We start from the raw sequence: 23709 nt of genomic DNA, 5'->3' as shown, positions 1-23709 counted from the left end.
TTAAATCGATGGAAGGGAACGCCTACTCCTCCATTGCATTTGATTCAACCTCTGGAATTTCCAGAGGTCCATGTTTTAAATTAGAATATGATAACTTGTTTATCTTCAGTTTGTTTTAATTATTTACTTATATATCAATAAATTGAAAGAAATCCTAAAAGATCATGAAAACTCAGGACAGTATATAAAACTAGTCGCTAGAAATGACTTATTAAAAATGTCCTGTCTTGTGTATTCCATCATGTTACTTTTTTATTGTTACGTGTTGTGGTTTGTTCGTTTGAAAACAGTTATCACTGACGTAGACAATTAGCTTTTCCATCAACACATTTTTGTCAGTTATTTCATTTGAAAGGTAAAATGCATTTAAATTTGATTTAAAATACAAAATAAACAAATCTGCTTCCATTGCCCTAGCCTTGATCTAATTAAAGAACAATTAACCGATAAAGTAATTAGATTTTAGATCTGCCAGGCACACAAACAAGAAAATATTTCTTATGATCCGGTAGTTTACCAAAGCAAATGATTTAGAGTAAAGAAAGGTAATTAAAAAGACAATAAATTAAATTTTATGTTACTGGTAACCAATACCGTGCAGTAAGTTTATTGATGCAGTTGAAAAATGAAAGTATTAGCATTTCTAATTGATCAAGTTGGCACCTAACGATCATAAAGATTCAATGTTATGAAACACGTTAAAATTCAGTCACAGAGGTTCCAAACAAACAATTACCATAAAGTAAAGCACGAACTCTCAACATTTTTAGTAAATAATATTGTCAAATACCACTAAAAGTATTTCAATGCGTATGTACACTGTTTACGCCAAATCAGTACTCATTCTGTATTCAATATTTGCATATTTCTACCACCACCACCCCTCCCGTATGTAAGTTATTATTCCATGTACTATATTGATATGAAGATAAATTATGTCAATATGCAAGATAAATATGTCAACGTACAAAATAATTATGTTGACAAGCAAGAAATTTGTCAACAATTAATTTTTTTCAAAATTGTCAGTCTCACCCATTTTTGTCATTTGCAAATTTTGATAGATTTTGTAACTTGCATTTGTATATGAAAAATAGTTTACTAAAATAAAAATAAAATTCCCTAAAAATTGTAACTTGCGAATTTTTATAAAAGATTTTGTTATTTGCCTGTCAACATGATTATCTCGTATGAAGACGCAGAAATATGTTACCATAGTAATCAATTTTCTGTTCATTGTTATTTTTATATAAATTTTTATATACATAGCATATAATGTTTGGCGGCAAATAAATTCGAGTTACTAGTATACTCTGATAGTTTTAAAACGGCGAAGAGAAGTAACCCATGGATATATATTGCCACCCTTCAGACAATACAAGTGAACACACAAGGCACTTTTCTCTGTAGCCAATAGTTGTTTACAACATCAGTCATTTCCTCCATTATCAGGTTCATAAAAATACAGGTATGTTTCTCTTAAAACAGTAGTCTAAGAATTCGTGAAAAAATGTGTTGTCCCTTTTGCAAATGCAAAGGATAAAAAGACTGCTTACAAAACAAATATATTGCTACCCTTCAGACAATACAAGTGGACACACATATTTTTTGGATAGTGGTTACTCAGCACAACCATCCAATGCTACTCCAAAAAACGAAATATGCTCTAAAAGCAAGAAATAAAAAATTTTGTCCTTTCAGTGAATATTTCACTGCTCTATGTTTTACAATGTTCACTCACTGTATCTTTAGCATTTTTGCTTTTTCTTTTTCTGTTTTTCTGTACTCCAGAATAAACTGCCAAATTTACCTTAAGAAACATGTTTTTAATTAATAGTTTTATATAATACATGGTTTATTGATATGGATAGGTTCCATCTTTGATTGGAAACTGGATTAATACTTTAAACTTATGATGTCAAAGTTTTGTTTCTGATAAGCTCAGAATTGGATCGATTTCTGAACTTTCCTTAGGATGTCCATTTTCATTTCCATTGCACTTGGTCACTGCAACTTCTTTTCCCTGTTTTGTACCCCCGTTCCGAACATTTGAATATTCATTCTTTAACGTATTTGTAAGGTTAAGTTTCAAACCACCAATCAAAGGCCGCAGAAGCTTTTTGAACTCTTTCCTGAACACTTTACCAGTTAATAGATAAATATAAAAGTTTCCCGCATAATGAGTCAAACCTATTTCTTCAATGATAGTTTTGGCCCAGTAATACTGAAAATGAGCTTTCCATGTATCCGTTATGGTTGGTAGAACACTAAAATCACCCAAGGGAAACGTTTGATACAAAGTAACGACAATGGTCACCGGAAGTGTCGTAAATATTTGGTAAAAAGAGACCGCCAGTAACATTACTGTCGTTGCAGAATTCCGATGGTTTTGGGTATGTAACGTGCTCTGCTCGAATTTTGAAAGTCTTCGTGCTTCTTTTATAACAAGAATGTTAAAAAATAGAATGCACAGCGGCACCAAAAGGAACACAAATGCTTCCACACACCAGGTCCATATTGCCCAGAGAGATTTAGTGCCGTATTTGATTACTGAATCTCGGAGAAGGCAATTTTTTTTGTCAGAGTCATATGACCAAAAGTAACCTTGAATGCTGTTTATGCATAAACAACCAGTGGTTGTAGAAATAATTGCAATTTTCGCATGTTTTGTTGTACACCATACGTCCCGTTTGAATGGGTGACAAATACTTATGTATCTCTCAATAGTAAAAGACAACACGAGGATCGGAGAGAGATATTGGGAGGTCAAGAAAATAATGGGGTAAAATTCACAAACAAATGGTAGGTCCAGACATTTCACTTTCCATTTTTCATTGAGTTCATATATTACTTGCAGAGACAGAAACAAAAGATTCACAAGGGCCAAAGCAGCAAGGTAATATCCAGAGGAGTTCCGCATGCGTCGTTTAAGCCAAATTATAAGAGAAAATAAGTTTCCAGGAAATCCGATGACGTATGTGTAAGGAGTAGCGTATTTGTCGACTTTTACCGCCCCAGGACAGAAGGTCTTGTAGATTGTGTAGTAGTCATAGGCCACAGCAGTAGAAGACTCATTATTAAGTGGAGAGGTAAGGTTATCATCGAAGGACACATTTACAGACATGATGGTCTACAAAAGAGAGAAGAGGAAAATGAGAATTATGCTTTAACGTCTGTAATATTTAACCTTTCGAGCTTCACACCAATATTGTTTGACAACAAAAATGAAACATATAGAGATGACGAACAGTATTCGAGAGTCCATAAAACAAATACAAACTAGGAGCAGAGCAAACAAAGACCTCCAAAACATCAGAGGTGGGACCAGGTGCCATAAAAATAACTTTCAGTGCCTTAAGAATTAAAATGAAAATCATTGTATTATTTTGTCTAAAATTCTTTTTTCTTCTTGTAAGAGAATCATTAATAAGTAAATTTAATCACGATACTAGTATGTTAACAAAGATAGAATTAAAGACTATCTTTGTAACATACTAGTGTCTTTGAATTTACTTTATCATTATAGCAATAAAATCTGTGTGTTTGAATTTAAAAACAACTTAATATCGTCAAACAAAAACAGAATGAAAGTACTTTAAATATTGAGTTCAATTTTTAATTGCGATTTTTTATTCTTTTTAATATGTTGTTTGCACTTTCCCATATTTAAGAACAGGAATTTATTTTTATTAATTTCTTTAAGAGATATTGAGCATGATTAGGAAGGGTATAAAAATATGGATAACATTCAGTTTATTTGTTTTTACTAAACAATCTTTACATTTGACCATTTCATTAATAGTTTCTTAACCTATCAACATTTTCCTTTTTTATTGAATAGTTTATAAATAGTTGCTAAGAAAACAATCTAGAGTTTACAAGAGAACACGGGGAGGACAAGAATGTTTGTTCCAATCTAGGATTCATTACACAATAATTAAAAAAAAAGATATGACATAGTATGACACATCTGTCTCATATTTTTATATTTTACTATAGAAAGACGTAACTGAGAATCTAACAACCAAGCTTTATGATAAAAGTGATGAATTTAACTTTTAAATCGTCAACTTCCCTAACTTATACAGCAATATACCTTCATGACCTGCATCACCTGGATTTTTGTCTGTCAATTGAATCGATAGGCAAGTGCATTCTCTACGTATGAACAATATCCAAAATGAGGTAAGTTATTGATCAACAAGTTGATGAATCGAGAAAATCAGCAGTCTCATTGAGAGTCATCATTTTGTAAGTTCTATGGTCGATTCAATGACCTTGTCAGCAATTACAATCTATCAATGAGTGAAATGCTTTTCCACGGATTTTCACGTTATTTCCCGATCATGACAAGGAGCACACGACAGATTTTGCCTGGTCGGCAGGTTATGCTCACTACTCCAGGGCAAATGCATCTCTGAAGCATAATCAAAGGTCCGTGTTTGGTCTGCTCCAAAATTTGTATTTTGTATTTTGAGCTTGAATATATACTATCCGTTAAGTCCATATACTCGTATTTCATGAATAAATCTACGCGAATACCCTTGAAATGTGAAAATAATCACAATAACCATATTACTTATGGTCAATCTTTTTTTTAAAAAGGAACAGAAACCAGTCCTACATGTGTCCTGCTTGTAATGGAGTAAAAAGATGACACTCTATTAATTTAGGAACACTGAAAGAAAAACCTAGTGAATTTAACTAGTGTGTTTCGTAAAGCGTTGGTCGTGATTAGTAAACTTTCAGTTTACTGGTTAAGATAGTAGTTGTGGAGCGGGGGTCGTAATCTTTTTTGAAAGTTAATCAATTCTAAATTTACTTATCTTATCTAGTAAATATACCAATATCTGGTAAAACTACTATTAAGGTAGTGATTGTATGGACAGTGAATCTACTAGTTTTCTTCGTGACATTAACTAGTTATTTTTTTACAGTGAAGGAATATCTAGACAGAAAATACTGATAACCATATAGAAATACAATTAAACTGTTAATAGGCATTAGATTTTAATCAAAGAATATATGGGAACTCTATTCATCGTTATTAGCTCTGAAAATTGATTTTTTTTCTGTAGTTCAGTTTCTACTTTAACGTGTCATCGTTTTATAGATAGGCTAATGTCTAATATTAATCAAAATCAACGTTGTTAAAAAAAATGAATTGGAAACATTGTATTATTTTTCTCAAATTAATATAACAACCGTCTTTAAATAGAAAAACTTACTGTTAGCGACTTAATCATTCACATAGTAGGCAAATTCGAGAGAGGTTTAAGAAATAAATGAATGAACTTTCAATAAACGTCACATATTGTTAAGCATCAATACGGTTGTAGTTAAAATGTTTTTGCACATTCATCAACAGCTGATCGGCACTCTGAAAGGTCTTCTATTGTTACTGAGTTAATGGATTTGGATACATGTTACTGACATCAGGTAAAATGTACACATCCATTAGAAATCTATGTAGGGTAAATAGTCATTCATTGAGTGATGGAGTTAATATGATCCCTTTACTCACATAACCAGAAAGAGTTATTTCCAATTCAGAATATTTTGATATCATACACAACCTATAGGTCTGAAAACTGCACTTCTGAACTGGTTCTTTCTACGACGGCTTCTAGGATGCAGATTCCTAGATAACATAATGGGAGAGGTATGCTGATACATGTTGTCTGTGGCAACTCACCAGCATTATTTCTGTATTTATTATTTGTCTGACCATCTGACCTCTGATGGCTAGATAAAGCCTTCCTCGTTGCATTGTTTTCTATTCAATACACTCTGCTTTGTGCTATCTTTTTTCATATTAACAAAACACTTCTTTTCAAAAAAGAAAAACAAACGTAAATCTATTGCTTGTATTTCCCCCTCTGACGTATTGTTAATCCCTTTGTTTTGTTATGAATCTCTACTTATCACCCATTACAATAATATTTTTGTACACGTGATATCATTACTTCCGCAGATGTAGACACGAGAGAATTGATTGCAGCAATGCCCTGTTACTATTATGACAAAGAGTACCGCAAAAGAACTAGAGAAAAAACAGCACGATCCTGAGTTTAGAGTCACAATTGATTATTCTACCCCATATCCGTGCATTTTTTTTCAAAATTCAAAATTAGTTTTAACTTATTTCATTAACTTTCATAGTTTCTAATCATGTATATCATTTCAATAAAACGTATTTGAGCAAAACTTACTCAAATACGTGGGTCCAAAATATAACGTTTCTTTATAGAAATATTCATTTTTAGTTCGTTTTCAGTTTTAATTGACATGTAGTTTAGTTCCTTCGATTATTAAATTAAATTCAAATTAATGACCACTGCATGTAGAACAAACAAAAGGAAATTCTACATAGAAAGACGATATGGAAAGTTTCATTTGTCAAGTTAAATAATATCACCCTTTTCATCCTCACAAAAGAACTAACCTGCCAAAAAATTCCTGATCGTAGGATAGAATTTCACTGTAGGAGTTTATAATTGATATATATGGAGATAAAGAACAGTATTCATGCTCAAAAGTTCTTTCAACGATAGAGCAGAGAAATCACGGACCAGGGAGATCAGGTGCCAAGGAGGAGTGAGAAATAAAACGGAAATTATTAAATAAATCTGCACGAAATTTTGTTCCAGTCTTATAAAATGAGTAATTTATTTTCCAATTATCTGATTTCTAATGATTGAAAATTAAAGTTTTAAAAAATTCGTTATGATAAAAATGATTCTTTGATTTTATCAGATAATATAATTTTTACGTCTATTAAAAACGTACCAGAATCCATTAGAACACGTGATTCGGCACGTGATCGTTTCGTGATACAAAATCATTATATATATAGTCTAGAAGTCTTAAACATTGGTGATTTACATGTACACATACATTCATTAACTATAAAAGATATTTTTTCATCTTAGAAAAAGATAAAATTGTAAATGAAAACGCAATCGTTCATAGAAAAAATACACTGTAGTGAAAAGTTGGGGTATGTTTTCTTATCAAATACTTAAATTCTCAATTTCTCTTAGCCATTAGACATTGGTTTAGCGTGTGACTGACATGCACATGTACAAGAGTTCACCATATGTATTGAATGAGGACCGAAATATAAGCTTGTAAACGCTAGAGATCTGATGCATGTTACGAATACTATGAATACGGCATGTATAGTACCACAGTAATGAATGTGAAAAGTGTTCTCAATGACACAAGGTTCTACAAAAAAATCTACCTTTAATTATTACTTCATTTCATTTCAGAGGTCAAAGATTTTAAATGTCTGTCCGTCTGTAAACTTTTCACATTTTTGACTTCTTCTCAAGAACTACTGGGCCAATTTTGACCAAACTTGGTACAAAGCATCCTTATATGAAGGGGAATTTAAATTGTGAAAATGAAGGGCCAAGTCCCCTCACAAGGGGAGATAATCAAGAAAAGACAAAAATATGGTGGGGTCATTAAAAAATCTTCTTCTGAAGAACCACTTTGAAACTTATGTGGAAGCATCCTGGGGAAGTGTAAAAATTGTAAAAATCATGACCCCGGGGATAGGGCGGGGCCACAATGGGGAATCAAAGTTTTACATAAAAATATATAGGAAAAATCTTTAAAAATCTTCTTCTCAAGAACCACCTAGCCAGAAAAGCAGAAACTTATTTGGAAGCATTCTTAGGTAGTGCAGATTCTAAATTGTTAAAATCATGACCCCCGGGGATAGGGCGGGGCCACAATGGGGAATCAAACTTTTACATAGAAATATATAGGAAAAATCTTTAAAAATCTTCTTCTCAAGAACCACTGGGCCAGTATTTATGTGAAAGCATCCTGGGGAAGTGTAGATTGTAAATTGTAAAAATCATGACCCCCGGGGATAGGTCGGGGCCACAATGGGGAATCAAACTTTTACATAGCAATATATAGGAAAAATCTTTAAAAATCTTCTTCTCAAGAACCACTGGGCCAGAAAAGCTGAAACTTATGTGGAAGCACCCTAGGATAGCGTAGATTCTAAATTGTTAAAGTCATGACCCCCGGGGATAGGGCAGGGCCACATTGGGGAATCAAAGTTTTACATAGAAATATATAGGAAATATATAGGAAAAATCTTTAAAAATCTTCTTCTCAAGAACCACTGGGCCAGAAAAGCTGAAACTTATGTGGAAGCATCCCAGGGTAGTGTAAATTCCAAATTGTTAAAGTCATGACCCCCGGGGGTTGGGCAGGGCCATAATGGGGGATCAAGAACCACTGGGCCAGAAAAGCTGAAACTTATGTGGAAGCAAGTGTAATTGTAAAAATTTCCCCGGGGGTTGGGCGAGGCCACAATGGGGAATCAAAGTTTTACACAGAAATATATAGGAAAAATCTTCTTTGCAAGAACCACTGGGCCAGAAAAGCAGAAACTTATGTGGAAGAATCCTGGGATAGTGTAGATTCTAAATTGTTCTAATCATGTCACTCCCGGGGGGTAGGGTGGGGCCACAATGGGGAATCAGAATTTTACTATGTTGAATCAAAGCATGCTATGGTAGTGTAGATTTCAAATTGTTTAAATTATCATCAGTTGGGTAGGGTGGGGTAACAACATGTATAACAAGGGGGAAATCTGGTAAAGAACGGAATGTTCAAAGCTTCTCAGGTGAGCGATGTGGCCCATGGGCCTCTTGTTACTTTAATCTGAGAAAAAGTGACAGTTTTCACCAGAATATGAAGACACACTCATTTTGTGGCTGAAAACTTGTCAACGTCCCATAAAACTGACAATCTGTATTTTCGTTATGGACTTTTTTAGCAGTTAAAGCATATAATTCAATCACTAGTAGCAAATTAAGCAACCGCAAGCTTAGTGACAAAAATGAGATAATTTATATATTAACCTCACGATTCAATATTATGCTTAGCTATAATTAAATTTGTTAATCGCATGTTCGATTCCAAAAGTCTTGAAAATTAATTGTTTTCTTAAAAGTACATGCAATTGGTTTAATATATTAGAGGATATTCAAGTTTCGTTTGTTGAATATGGAATTCATTTCTTGAGTGGAACATGATATTTTGATGCAGTATTTTCACGAGTATGAAGCAAGAAATTCTATTTCACGATTGAAATAAAACTCCATATTCAACTAAAAAACATTGAATGTTGTGATTATAACATTTTTTTTTTGATTTTCCCTTTGCCTCTATTTTTCTTTAGTAACAGTGTCATAGGCTATTATGATAACAAGATATAAAAAGGGAAATATTTCTTTCTATAAAATTCAAAAAACATTTACATTATACCCATTTAAAATAACTCCATGTATAATTCGAATATAGATCTAGAAAAATACACGATTAAGTTTGACATTTTTCTTTAAGCAAAGACTTATTTTTTTGTTTGCTCTCTGCTTTTGTGAAATATCATACATGTTCAAAATCAATTAAAATATGCACTATATGATAACTTTGTGTACATTATGTAAATATTGGTGTATGTGCTTGATACATGTAAATATTGTCGAATAAGACAATATTTTGATCGGCTTGTTCTCGAAGAAATATGCTAATTTATTCAAATTCAGAAAATAATAAATAGAAGAAGTATAACATTTTGAGATACTGGCTTGTCTGAATCTAAAATAATTTTTCATTAATATTTTTTTTTTGCAGGTGACAACGAACGAAATATCTAAAGGAAACGATATAAAATGAAGGTTAAGATGGCATTTTTTAAATATACAATTAAATTATTGTCTGTGTTTTTCATTTAATAGTTGATAGAGGCCTCTTGAGGTTAAAGAGACAAAGAATGAGATTGGCAGATCATGTGACCATACAAACTTAAAATTTAAAAAATCAAATTAAGCATGAAAATCATGAAATTAATTATAAATAATAATATGTGAATATAAAAATCTTTATACCTCGTCGATTTACAATTATTTTATGAGGTTGGATCCTATTATCAAAATTCTAAAGAATGTTTTATCTATTTTGTATATATTTAGTATCTACACACAAGCGTGTAAAACAAAATATGGGGGATCACTACTCTTCTTTTGGCACTACTGTACATTTAATGATCGTTAAGCACTGAAATTGTATCTTTAAGAAAGTTTCATGTGCGAAATTGAAAAAAATTGAATATTAACTGCAAAAATCTGCAAATTTCTGAAAATCGAAATCACCATATAAATTAACATACCTTGAATGTATGCAACAAGACCATATTATCTGTAGAAATGAATACATTACTGCAGAAAATACAACACTGAATTGAGTATCTGACATCTTATTCTCATAAAATTAAGTTTCAAGTGCTCATTAAAATTTAAGTATTAGTAATTAAACCAGGTGGCATTATTTTTCGTTCGTTATTAAGCCATGTTTCATCTGACCAATAAAATTGCTTATTTTAAGGAATGTCAATGGACGATTTGCATTTATTCCAATGCTAAATACATTTTTTAAATTTTATTTCACAACGCATCTTTAGCAATGGATTACCACAAATAGTTTCGAATTCAAGAATGAATTTGATATGACGTTATCTGCATATTTTTTGTGGAAGTACATGTATGTAAAACATGGTTTATAAGGTATTGAGTCGATCATTTCATTTGTTTCTCCTAAAATTTCCTTAATGGAAGCTCATTGGAGTCAAAATTTACGAATGCAGTATCTTTCACCTTGAGGAAGCATGTATACCTATTTAAAGCAATTTTGACAAACAAATCATGCTGGAAAAATTATCAAAAATTGTGATACAGAGAGTCCTTAGATTATTCCGTAACAGACAAACAACCAAACACGATAATACAATTTTATAACGCACTAAAAGAGTCTGCCAGCGGCTTCATAAGCAATTGTCACCCTTAGGAAACACCACTTAGTGTTCAGTGAAAATGTTGTAGGTTACTGGTTTGTATCTTTCGCAGTATATAAAATCTGTGTGAAGAATTTTTACTATGAGCTCATATGACACTATTTCCCACACAAGTAAAAGAAACCAGTAATACATGTAATATTGAAGTCTTCCCGAACTTACTGCATTTGTTATTAAGTACATTTTACATATAATTTGCAAAAACAATCTATCATTAAATCGAATCTTGACCGCTGTTTTCATATAAATTGCTCTGCAGTTATTTCACGAACTTTTCTTCCTATTGTCGGATCATAAGAAAGAGCACACGGAGGGTGTTATTGGTCTTATTTGAGACTAAATCCAGATGAAAGTCATAAAACGCAATTTTCGTTGCTTGGAACACATTAAAACAATGCTTTGCTATGTCTTTGTCTGCTTCTATTAGTAGTTACAGACACAAGCTATTTGTCTTTTATCTCAATATACAATGTATATGAAGTGTTGAACATGGATTTAATAATGATCATGTCACTTGAAGCAGTTTCGTCAGAGATAAATTATTTCTTTGTGACTTTGACCTCATTCTTTGATCTAAATTTCAATATAACTATGGTAAAACCAAGGTACAAGCAAACATTGATTTTCTATTTCATTCTAAATGAAAGCTTATAGCAAAATTAAGTTAGGTATAATCTCATTTCTACTTCTTCAAGTAGGTACATTTCATCTGAACATCCTATTGTACAGCTCAAACTTATAATGATATCTGCATGTAAAATTATGTGATAGATATTTCGTAACGGCCAACATTGTAAGAATTTAAATAACTAAAGAGCAAGAGCCACTTTAGGCCTATTTGACAGTGAGAATTTCGGAAAAATCAAAACCGTTCTGTTTAGGTTGAAAATGCAGTATTTATCCCTTGGAGTGTTGGTGACCACGTATTTATTAATGATAACGTAATTTTCTTTCTAGTCAATGCATTTATGACGTTCTAAAATGCGTAATTTTCCTCATACCGGTATCCTGTAAATTCCTTTGAAAATGGTCTAAAGTTGAAGTATTTTTTCAATATTACATATCAGAGCACAACCTCTGATCCAAAATATGCAAATACATAATGAAATATCTGTTTCTGAAGATCAAAAAACATTTTTTATTTTTTGGATCGTGGGCTGTGCTCATATTTTAATTCTTTGCTGAAGGTAGTCAAATACGCATGTTTTCTGAAAATTTCAAGAACTTTGCAATTTCTCGAAGCCTGTTTTCCAATATCTGGATTCTCAAAAAGAAATTTTATTTTAGGAAATGAAAGCGCTAAGTGTCTGCTTTATTTTGATATATGAAATGGGCAAGAGGGTGATAGTTAATTTATTGATACAAGTACAGGACCATTTTATGCATAGAGTGAACCTAGCTTAGGTTTTTACAAATTCTATTATAGGAAGAGGGAATTCTTCTCAGAAGCAAAAAAGGAGGGAAATGTGTCACTTTTGATCTGATATCAAAAGTCTTTGTAAATCAGGATGTTCAAAAGTCTAAAAGAAGTCTCTCTTTTAACTAAAAATGACATAAGGAAAGGAACTTCAACAATAAACTTAAACAGACATTAAACACGAGTCCTATTTTTTCTTTGAAACAGTATTGAATTAAGTATGAGAAAAAAGCAAGCGACTTCAATAGACGTCCTATTTCAGTAGTGTGCACGTGGCGCTCTTCTTTTTTAAAATAATCCTAATTTTTGAAAACTTTACTTGAATTTATTTTGAATCTTACGCGGGTTATTTTTTTTCTGCGGCAGCTGCGACATTAATTTCAGTACTAACAGCCAAAGAAAGCATTTTATTGTATATTTACGATAATTGTACCACATAAACATTGAAATCTATAGTTTTATTAGCAGGCCCGTTATTGGACTTTTTTTTTCGAGAAGCGCTTACTTTTACAGCTGACTGTTTACTTGGACATTTAAACCTGTATCATCTACGGAGGTACAGAATTGATAATGGATAAGAAAACCTATTTAATGGTCATAGAAATGGTGTTAGGAGCACTTTTATGTGACGGCCTGGATTTGAGGGTATGATAATTGTCATTTTCTTGAAGGGCAATTTATCTGTGCTTTGAAATAGCCCGTTGTTTTCGTTGACTTAAAGATTGGACCAAATATCTATACCCTCGTTTACTATCGTAAAAGAGCTTCCGTACACTGTCCAAGTGTGAGAGTAATTCGTCGACTGTTAAAGTCAGCGCTTCTCGTAAAAGTCCAATAGCAAACCTTTTTTTGTATTCATATGAAGCAGAATTTGTGCAAAATCTTATGCGTGAAAGGAAGAAAACACTTGCTGTGGCCTTCAATTCAACATTTAGATATATCGACGACGTACTGTCGATAAAACAATGGTTATTTCCATTCCTATATATGCCGAAACGATATATCCTTGGGAGCTCATGATAAAAGATACCACAGAGTCTTACATATCTTTTTCATATTTATAAATTTTACTTGAAAAAGACGATAATGGTAATCTAACAACCAAGCTCTATTCCCCATTTTCAAAAGTGAGTTATCTCCCCTCAAAATCGGAACTCTTCTACACTAGCATAACTTCCGCGGACTACACGTTACGATAATCCAACAAAATAGTGATCAACTTACACGCTGCATTAAAAATTTTAAAAGAAGGAGACGGTTTGCAATTTTTTTTTGATAATAAGCGATTTTATAAAGGGTCTGTTGCCCCCCCCCCTTTCTAGAAAGCTATACGAATTAGCCAGGCACGTAGCATCGTCTTTAAAAGTGGGGGGGGGGGGGGGGGGAGGCAGCCAAAGAAATAATATGTTTTTTCTTACCTGGAAAGGAGACAAGCAAAGAAAAACCTTGCCCAAAGTCGAAAAGGTTCTTATTTCAGTATCAGTTCCTTGGCAAACAATACTACATTTCCCTTATATAACTTTACCGTAGTATAAACTGTGTGTGTGTTGGGGGGGGGGGGGCAACCTGTCTTTCAATGAACATTTTCAATAGAAAAAGTTAAACATAAATAACACTTGAGAAAAAAATGTTTTCCGTTAATTAACAAGAAATACGCTAGGAAATTATTGTATCAATTTCGTGTTTCTGCTGTCAATTCTCTGATCTAAAACAAAATGTGTATTTTACTCGGGAATATGCATGTACATATGCTTAGATCCTGCACTAAAACTTTGATTAAATGCAGCTCAGATTTTATACGACATATGTAACACGAATTCAGGTCGATGCTATTTGAATTAGTCTTTCTTCGTTTCATGAGCACATGAGATTAAATTATTCATTTAGAATTCAATTCAAAGTTTTAATACTATACATGCAGTGAATCAATTATTTTACAAATAAAAAATTCTGGAAACAGAAATAGGCCTTTAATTGTCACCAAATGTGTTCTTGTAAGTAAAAGTTCTATTTTATGACATACAATCGAGCAAAAACGCAGTTTCTTGGTACCGGTCGCGGAAGACGAACTACTGCTGTATATGCAGCAATTTCAGGGGTAAAACTGTAGATGGACATGTCATCAGTCTCCAAAAAATTCCTAGAGATGCAGAGAAGAAAATATGGCTGCAGCAGGCTAGATTAATTCGTAAAAACTAAAAATACTTATATTTGTTCTGCACATTTTGTAAATAATAATGATCCGTCTGCAGAACATCCACTACCGAAAATTAGCTTTTTTTAAAAAAATGTTTTTTTTAAATAGGCCTATTCTAATATGCATCAGCATTTTATCAGAAATTTGTTTCTTTTCTTTCTTTTTGTAAGAAGGGGGGGGGGGGGGGGGGGCTCACAAAGCGCCTTATTATACTACTATACACATTAATACAAATCCAGAAAGAGACTATGAGTGGGCAATTTTAAAAAAATACGAATCAGTTAAGATTTCTTTTTATTCACAAACACAATAACATTTTTCCTTATGACAGAGGCATTACACCATGAACATTTTTACATCAAGAACGTCCGCGGAAGTGACTTTATTTATAGCGCATGCGTATTAAACACAGTAAAAGAGTTCCCTTCAGGGGAAATAACTCACCTTTTGAAAATGGGGAATGATAAACGTGATGCCTTTAAATTTACTATCGTCGACTTCCCTTACTTATGCAGCAATATACCTTCATCACCTGCATTCGGAGTTTACATATCTCAGTTGATTCGATACGCAAGAACATACTCTACGTATGAACAATTTCTAAAACGAGGTAAATTATTGACAAACAAGCTGATGAAACAAGAATATAAGTAGTCTCGTTTACAGTCATCATTTCTTAAGTTCTATGTTCGATACAGTGACCTTGTTAGCAAATACAGATTAACATTGAGTCAAATGCTGACTGACGTTTTTCATACTAAATGTCAGTCCATCATTTATACACTGAATTGACGACGGATTTTTCCGTTATTTCCCGATCATGACAAGGAGCACACGGCGGGTGTGACCGGTCGGCAGGGGATGCTTACTACCCCATGTTACCTGATCCCACCTCTGATGTTTTGGAGGTCCGTGATTGCTCTGCTCCTGTTTTGTATTGTTTTATGGACTTTTGATCTTGAATACCGTTCGTTATCTCCATATATTTCATTCAACTGAATTAATAAATACCACCTCAAATATTACTTTAGGCGAACATAAACTTTTAGTGTGTGTGTATCTTAACTATTAATAACTTACACAAATTCTTATTGACAATACAATTGATTGAATTCCGTGGTTAAAGATGAAATATTTTGCGCTTAATTGATTAAAATGAAATAAAAAGGCTGATATGAGTATTTCTATCAAAACATGAACTCCAGAAAAAAAACATTGTTTTTCACTGTCTATACTTGCAGTAAATCTTAGCATTAAAAAATTATATTGCCATCATTTAATATTACGATGATGATTATGATGATAATGTCAATACGAATAATAACTTTGTATACATTTTGAACGTCTATTGTATAAACAAAGCGAGGCTTAACCCATTTTTATTTTACGTTCTTATTAAAAAACCAAACCACAATAAAATCTTGTTTAAAAGACCCAAGAAAATAAGTCACAAAAGGATGTCAAAACAGAGAGATCTAAGACTTGAAATCTTTACATTCCAATTTGTAATAGTCACCGTAAAACAATAGACATATTGTCTCCTGGCTTACAAGATCTTTGATTCAGAAGTAACATGCAAAAACCCTTCAGAAGAAATCAAGTAAAATGCCAATCAAAGATCTAAATTGGTTTCGAAAGTGCTACATAATAAAGTTAATGTGTACTTTAACAAACTATTCTTGTTAAAAACAAGTTAAATCTTATCATGTAATACGGATGAACTATTTCTTTCCAAAATTGTATCACAATGCATTTCCAATAAGCAAAGACGTTGATAAATAAAGCATTGGTCTTACCCTGGTTTCTCCATCACCAAGACTGATCTAATTCACGAGAAGTGAATCAACAATAAGAGGTCTTTATCTGTTGAGAAAAATACATAAGGAACCAGTGTTTGCAATCTATTTATCGTTAGGATGTCCCTAGTAATTCTTAGAATATTGTCTGTGTCTAACACAATTACCCGCTGTCTATATCTGTCTACGTCTGCATCATGATATTTATGCAAAAAATTCAAATATATACCATGTTTTCATTTGGTGTTCTATATTGCAAACTAAAGTATGAACATTTTTTTCGTTAAAAATTGAAGAAAACTGGGGAGTTTATTTAAATATTTAGATGAATTAAAAAGCTATTATTTACTTACAAATAATTAGTTAGGCATACATAGATCACGCTAATGCGTAATATCGCTATTACCTCGCAGTTATCTACCTTACTACCGCTCTTTGACGGTGGAGTTGAGAAAGCTCTAAATCTCTGAGGCACATGATATTGTTTACAGTAGTGACTATCGAATGATTCGAACAATTTTATGCCGAAAGTACAATGTATTGCCAAGGATTGAACTCCAAATAGTAGATTGTCAAATAAGAAAAGTTGGGGACATTTTATCAGCTTTAAAATGTGACGATTTTCAATGAAAATTTAATAAGAAGAGTCCGCTTAGTTAAAAATGTCGTTAAAATTGTAACATTTTAGGATTGGTTCCTCTCAAAAATTGATTAGGGTGGTTCAGTGATTGTTTAGCAAGGTATTCTACCTGGATTTTTTACTTATCTGTCCTTATAAATTCTACAATGATCGATCTTGCATTATATTCTATATCACATTTGCCCCCATCCAACAGATGTTTCCTACCTCCATTGCGAAAGAGTTCCGCTAAGTTTAGTAATCGCAATATCAAGTAATAATTCATGTAAGTGATATTTATCTCTAACAGATGCTTAAAATTCACAAGAATTGGAGAGAGATTAAAAATTCATTATTTTTTTTCTCAAAATACAAAAAATAAATAAAGTAATAAAGTGTGTATGGAAGATTATGTACTTACAATAATAATTAATGTTTAATAAAACAAAAAAAAATTATTGAAAAATAAATGTGCCAATTTCGATTTCTACATACATTGTTTCAATTATTGATTTTTATCATTTCCATTCATTCATTGATTCGATTTTATATATTTTTTTCAAAAAAGACATTGATGGCAAACTTAATGACTATCATAATGGCTATATTAATGCTCTATCGCCAATTTCCTTTATCTATGTCATTTTGTGCCATCTTTTGCTTACTTTTTCTTATGATGTTTTGTTTGTCTTGTTTTCACTTGCAGATGGGGTTTATGTTCTATGGTAGTTGCGATACACGATAGCACATTAATATTCTTTGTACAATACTAAACAATGCTACATGTAAAAACACGCAGGTCATAATGATAATAAAGTTGATGATACAAGAAAATCTCTTATCTTGTTTTTAGTCAACATTGCATTAATTCTAATACCAATAATGACCTTGTTTGCCATTCTTATTTGACATAAGTTCTAATGTTGCCTGGGTTCTTCCATGCTATTTGTTAGGCCATTATTTTTACACAGAATTTACTTTTTATCTTAACATGACGAAAAGCACAAGGAGACAGTTGGTGTTTTTTCCTATACATGGTACCTAATTCCTCTTCTGTTTTAAGAGATCTAACTTGATTGCTCTGTGTACTGTTTGTATTATTGCAATGGACCTCTGAGTGCGATTACTGTACGTTATCAAACTTGGATTATTGTGTCTTTTTGGCTACATGTGGTGTTGCCCTAACCTCTATTTCTCATGAGGTTTTACAACCGACTTTGACTACATCAAAGAAAGCCTGTTTTAATAAATAAAATAAAGAAATGCTTTAATGTATTTTTTCTCACCTTATGTATTGAATTCCTTCAAGTTAATAATTCTGTTAGTGGACGAAATAAATATGAATTACCCATCCTCACTTGTTTTTATTCAATTGTCTTAAAACTAACTCGTCCAAGGTTAGTTTGATGATGAACGTGTAAATAGGAAAATTAGCCAAGAAAAACAACAACGTGGGAATTGTGTTTGCTTTTAGATTATGGAATGGTGGGAAATTCTGATTGATTTCAGAATTACTAAATAACATGTCAGTGTCACAAACTGACCAACACGCACATGGCGTATTAACGGACAATGTTTAAATCTCAAATCTTGCTTTTCTCACCAGGACATTAAAATTCAACATTTAATTAAAAATGCGTAAACTTTAACTACCACCGCGACTTTGTTTCATATCAATAAATATGTGAGAAACAAAATATTTTATTAAGATGCAACGAAAGCTTATGGATTTCAGATAAGTTCAAAAATGTTTATCATTATTTGAACATGTTAAATGAGGAGTTTATGACTTCAGAAACTTGATTATTTATTAGTGCCTGTATTTTGAATAACACTTAAGATTTTTGTTTATTTCTGAGTCATACTGCAGGGGCGTAGTATCCGGGGGGGGGGGGGGGGGGGGGCCTGGCCCCCCCCCCACTTTTTTTCCCAACCTTACTTACACTATAGGAAATGTTAATTCAAAGCCTGTTTGGCCCCCCACTTTTAGAAATGTACCCAAAATGTAGTATAAGAATTGGTACTAAAAGTAGTTGACACTGAAAAAAAGTTTACTTTTAAACTTTCTACAAGCGTTACTTTCGGTTTGATATGGATTTTCGACCCGCCGGTCTGATACGTGATAGGGATTTTCGGACCGATCCGTGATATGGGATATTGTGACGTCACTGGTATCACACCGTGTGGAATCAGTGTATTTACTTCTAAGTATACAGTACAGGCCACGAGTTTTCCGCAAAAAACACGGGGCCCCGTGGACCGCAAGTCCACGCTTAAGCGTGGAGCTCGAACCTTGTCGGCGTCTTTGAAGTCAGCGTGTCTGTGCACCGTGCAACACGGTGTGTCACAGTTCTGATGATAAATATTTTAAACATTCTCATTGCCCTTATTTAGTAAAATTAAATCAGCTTTCTTTCGAAATATTTGTTGTACTTTTTCCATAAATTAATACATATATTGGTAATTTATCGCATACAGATAAGGCTGTTTAAAATTAAAACTACGTTTAACGTCACCCGCGCGCGTAGGTTTATGAGAAATTCGTCTTTGAAAAAAACAAACAATTCGGAATTCCGTATGTCCGTTCCGGTTTGGTTCTTCAATTAACGACTGAATTCTGCTTCCCGTAGTGACAGAAAATTAGTCTCGTTCAACCAGACGCTCGGCTGTCTCCGTAAACTCCGACCAGCAGAGAGTCTGGTAAAGAATCACGTAAGCGTTTGTAACCGTCAGAGGGCGCTATCTTGTTTTCATTTTGACGATCCTTTTTGAAAACAAATGTTATATGTGTTTCTTCTTCTGGTTTGTGAGTTTATATTGATAAACTAATCTTTAATTTGTGACATCAAACGAGAAATTACAATATCAATCGAAGGAATGTGTATTACGCAGGTAGGGCTACACTACTTTCGCTTTTGCTTTCGTACAGAATATTTGCAAGACATAATAAAACACACTTACCTATAACTGGTGAGCAACACCGTGAACAATTCCTATCTAACAGCTTTAACTTTTAGACATATAACTTTTACATCTTTAAGTTATTTTTCTCCTGGTTTATCATGTATTTATTTAAATCGTATAGGTGTGTTCTTTTCAGCCAATCAAAAACTTTACCAGAATTTCGGTAAGCCTCGTTTTGGCGTCACAAACGATAATACGAAAGACCCTTTGGTCGTAGATTTTTGGTTGAACGAGACTAACAGAAAATGTGCTTTGATTGCCGCAGTTAACAGGTTAAGGCAGTTGGTGTCTTATTAATGAAAACTAGAGAATTAAAGACTTTGGGACCATAAATGTAAGTAAAAAATAGATTATTTTATGATTATATTAATTACAAAGTCTTGTTTGTTGATTTTTTTTGACTCAGTCTTCGAATCATGTGTACAGACTGACAGTGACAGACTCTCAGTTCGTGATTCTATTGGCTGAACTTTTCATTGTATTTTGGAGAGAATCGAAAAACTTTTTTTACTGAGTGGAAACTGTGTCAAAAACCAAGATTTATATACAGTGAAAAGCATCGTTTAAATCTTATTAATATGTTTCATATTAAAAATATTTCTGTAAAAATCGAAAGGAACAGTAATGAGTAAAGTAATTGATTTCTTCATAATTCATGTACCTACAAATAGCTACAATTTTTGGGAAAGATAATATACTTGTCATAACCATTTGAGCAGGGAGAAGCTTACCGAAGATAGGGCCTTTCAAGTGAAGGAGAGTAAGGAAAGTGGTTGGGGTATTCCAAGATGTGAAGAATCCTGTCTTTTGTGTGGAATTCAAGGTATTAAATAAAGATAATCTAACAGCTATCAGTATGGTCCAAATATTAGTATTCACACTTTCAAAACTTAATGCTAGTAGATCTAGTACTAAGAAAAAATACGACATAATTCAATTTGAGGATATTTCAACATGAACACTTTTAAATATTGTCATCAATAATTTTGATTGTAGATATTGATCAACTTTTCCCACAAGAAGAAGCATTTGCCTCCAGGGTACCATGGACGTGTGGCCATATAAATCCAAAGGACAACTGAGGCCTAGTTAAAAGCCACTTTCCTGCACATTCAGTCTTAGACTGCATTGTTTGCTAACAATAGGACTAAAACTGATTTATATACTAAGGAAAAACTCTGCTAGAGAAATTAATCTTAGGTGTCATATCAATTAAATGCTCTTATTACTTAATTGTAATGATTTTAATGTATTGAATAGGTTAATTTGAATAAATTCACAATTGTTTGAAAATTTTGTTTGTTTATTTTTTTCCTCCCTCCCTCGTAGGTTTTGAACTTTAGATGTGACGTTAAACGTAGAATTAACTTTAAACAGCCTAATTAAACTAAAGATGCCTGAAAACTTAATAACAACGTACTCGTGTCCAGCAAAAAAAATATACAATCACGTTTCAAGTTAAATCCTAATTTTATTAGTCATAAAAAGTTCAATAGACTTTTATTATATTACACTAAGAGGGAACACACTTTCATAAATGAATTACTTAATTGTCTCTACTTCCGATTTTGATTTTAACTGTGTTCAATTAAATCGTTGATACAAGTATTCGTATTACATATCAGATGCGTGATTATACTAAGTGAATTAATTATTTTGTAAGAATTTAAATGTGCATGTACTGTGTCTAAATTTATTTAAAAAAAAAACAAAAAAAAAACGTATCAGACTAGCACATTAATTCTGCTCTTTGATACCGATACCGATACTCGGCGAATCATTGGACAGGTTCAGATGAGGATTATTGCATTTAGACTAACACTAAAAATCTGTATTTATGTAAAATACGGAGATAAATATTGAATGCGGTAAACTCGAAAATCTACTGAACAGGCAGAGATGATAATCTGAATAATTTCATTAATTAAATTAGTGATAAACTTTATTAGTAAACAAGCTGAATACAAAAATCACAGCCGAATTTTTGGCAAATGAAATGTGCTAACTTCAGTACGAATATTACTTCATTCTGACTTATATCGTGTGAAAAGAAGAAAAAAAACGGTTTGAGAAAACATAGATATTTAGCGATTTTTAAAAATGCCTCCCCCCCCCCCTTCTAGAAAGCGATACAAATCAGCTGGTTAAAACTTTATCAGAAGTCTGCAAATTTATGTTATTTTTTTTTAAATCTTAATCAACGGGATACATTCTTATTTGTGTCTGAAAAAGGATAAATAAGTCAACAAATAATTGTAAGTTTGTTGTTGTAGTGAAACCTGAAAGGTGAATTTCGCATGATATCAGTTGAGTGTGTTACATGTTATACACTTGCTGTGGTCAGAGCTAAAGAATTTGAAAGGTGTGATAAACATACGGCGCCCCTGGCCCACCGGCAGAGACCCAATATATTTTTTGAACAGGTGTGAACTCGGAACTGACCATAAGATTGTTTCAAATCACAAGAGAAATTCTTTCCGCGTAAACAGACTTTCAAGGTCACCAAGCGTCATGGTATTTTGATTGGCAGGTGATGCACGAGAATTTTGTGCGTACAGCATATACAAAGAACGAATTAATTGCATTAAATGGGTTGAATATGAACAAAAGTTGTGGCAATTAAGTAGAATTATAGAATGATTAATTGTGACCTCCTTAACTTAAATAGAACGAAAAATTTAAAAAAAAAAATACAGACTATATGTTAAAAGGGGGTTGTATGAGTCTCTGTCTCTCTCTCTGGTGTTGCTCTTTATACACTTTACAACAAAAGAAAAACTTATTGAAAATAACTACTTACACTGAAAGGATTTTAAAAACACAACGTAGTGAATACTACTCTATGAAAATAATATTTGCTGTTACTAGAAATACGCTTTGAAATTATTGCATTAATTTCGTGTTTCTGCTAACGATTTTCGCATCCACATTCAGAATAATTCAAGATGAACAAAATAAATGTATTTTAATAAGGAATATACATAATAATGCTTGGATCGTACACTAGTGCTGTACATGTTAAAACCATGAACATAGATACAGCTCGGATTTAATTTTATACTGTACTATACAGTGTATGTGACACGAATGCAGCTCGACGCCATTTCGTCTTCCTTTGTTACATGAACACATGAGATTAAATTATTCATTTAAAATAAAATTAATAATTTTGATTTAATTTCATTAAATTTGTAACGTGGATGAATAATTTTACTAACATAAATTTCTAGACACACTGTTAATTCAAATGAAAATCATTCATTTTTTTTTTTACCGATATCTAATCTCAATATCATGCGTGCCATTCGAAGTCCAATATCTGGTAGAATAAAAACGATTATTTTATATACATACTCGTAAACCAAAGTTGTCATCAAAATTTATTATCAAATTTTTATGAGAAACAAACGATTTTGTCTGTAATACTATTTACACGGTGCAGCTTGGAGGGGAATTTTCTGGACACGGTGCGACACGGAGGACACTAGCTGAGATTTTTCTAGATACGGCGCGGCACGGTGTGCCTACCTGTATATTTCAAATCCACACACACCGTGCTACACCGTGTACACGGTGTAACACAGAGCGTTTCACACGGTGTTCTTTCCACCGAGCGTTGCGGAAAACTCGTGGCCTGTACTGTATGATAAATGAAAATATCAAATCTTGATAATGATAAACATATATCTGAATGTAAATGTTCTTCCCATGTAAAAGTTTTTAAAAACATTCTTAAAGAACATGATTTTCAAACATAAGATTTTTTTCGAATGTGAAAATGGTTATTATTTTGAATGTATTATTATTTCTGCAAATGTTTAAAATCTAATTGGA

At 32.6% G+C, this 23709-nt stretch overlaps 1 protein-coding gene and 1 long non-coding RNA gene across 3 annotated transcripts; one reads left to right on the top strand and one right to left on the bottom strand.

Moving 5' to 3' along the window:
- Positions 1–1848: 1848 nt before the first annotated feature.
- Positions 1849–18213, bottom strand: LOC134236458 (probable G-protein coupled receptor 139). 2 transcript variants are annotated; one of them, XM_062718642.1, is made up of 2 exons: positions 18198–18213; positions 1849–3130 (listed from the first exon to the last, which is right to left on the bottom strand). In XM_062718642.1, exon 2 carries the CDS (start codon positions 3122–3124, stop codon positions 1919–1921), a length of 1206 nt encoding a protein of 401 aa, XP_062574626.1. In that variant the 5' UTR covers positions 3125–3130; positions 18198–18213; the 3' UTR covers positions 1849–1918. The 2 variants fall into 2 exon arrangements, with proteins under 2 accessions (XP_062574626.1, XP_062574625.1); XM_062718641.1 differs by lacking the exon at positions 18198–18213 and adding an exon at positions 5229–5710.
- Positions 18214–20148: 1935 nt separating this feature from the next.
- On the top strand, positions 20149–21087 carry LOC134236456 (uncharacterized). The gene is made up of 3 exons (XR_009985612.1): positions 20149–20209; positions 20595–20698; positions 20872–21087. It is a non-coding gene; the product is annotated as an uncharacterized LOC134236456 (long non-coding RNA).
- Positions 21088–23709: the final 2622 nt, after the last annotated feature.

The sequence above is a fragment of the Saccostrea cucullata genome, unplaced genomic scaffold (assembly GCF_032062105.1).
Source record: "Saccostrea cucullata isolate Sc308-1 unplaced genomic scaffold, CSIRO_AGI_Scuc_v1 ctg42, whole genome shotgun sequence".
Classification (NCBI taxonomy): Eukaryota; Metazoa; Mollusca; class Bivalvia; order Ostreida; family Ostreidae; genus Saccostrea; species Saccostrea cuccullata.
Note: the sequence above shows the minus strand (reverse complement) of the source record. Positions and strands in the feature narration are given on the sequence as shown.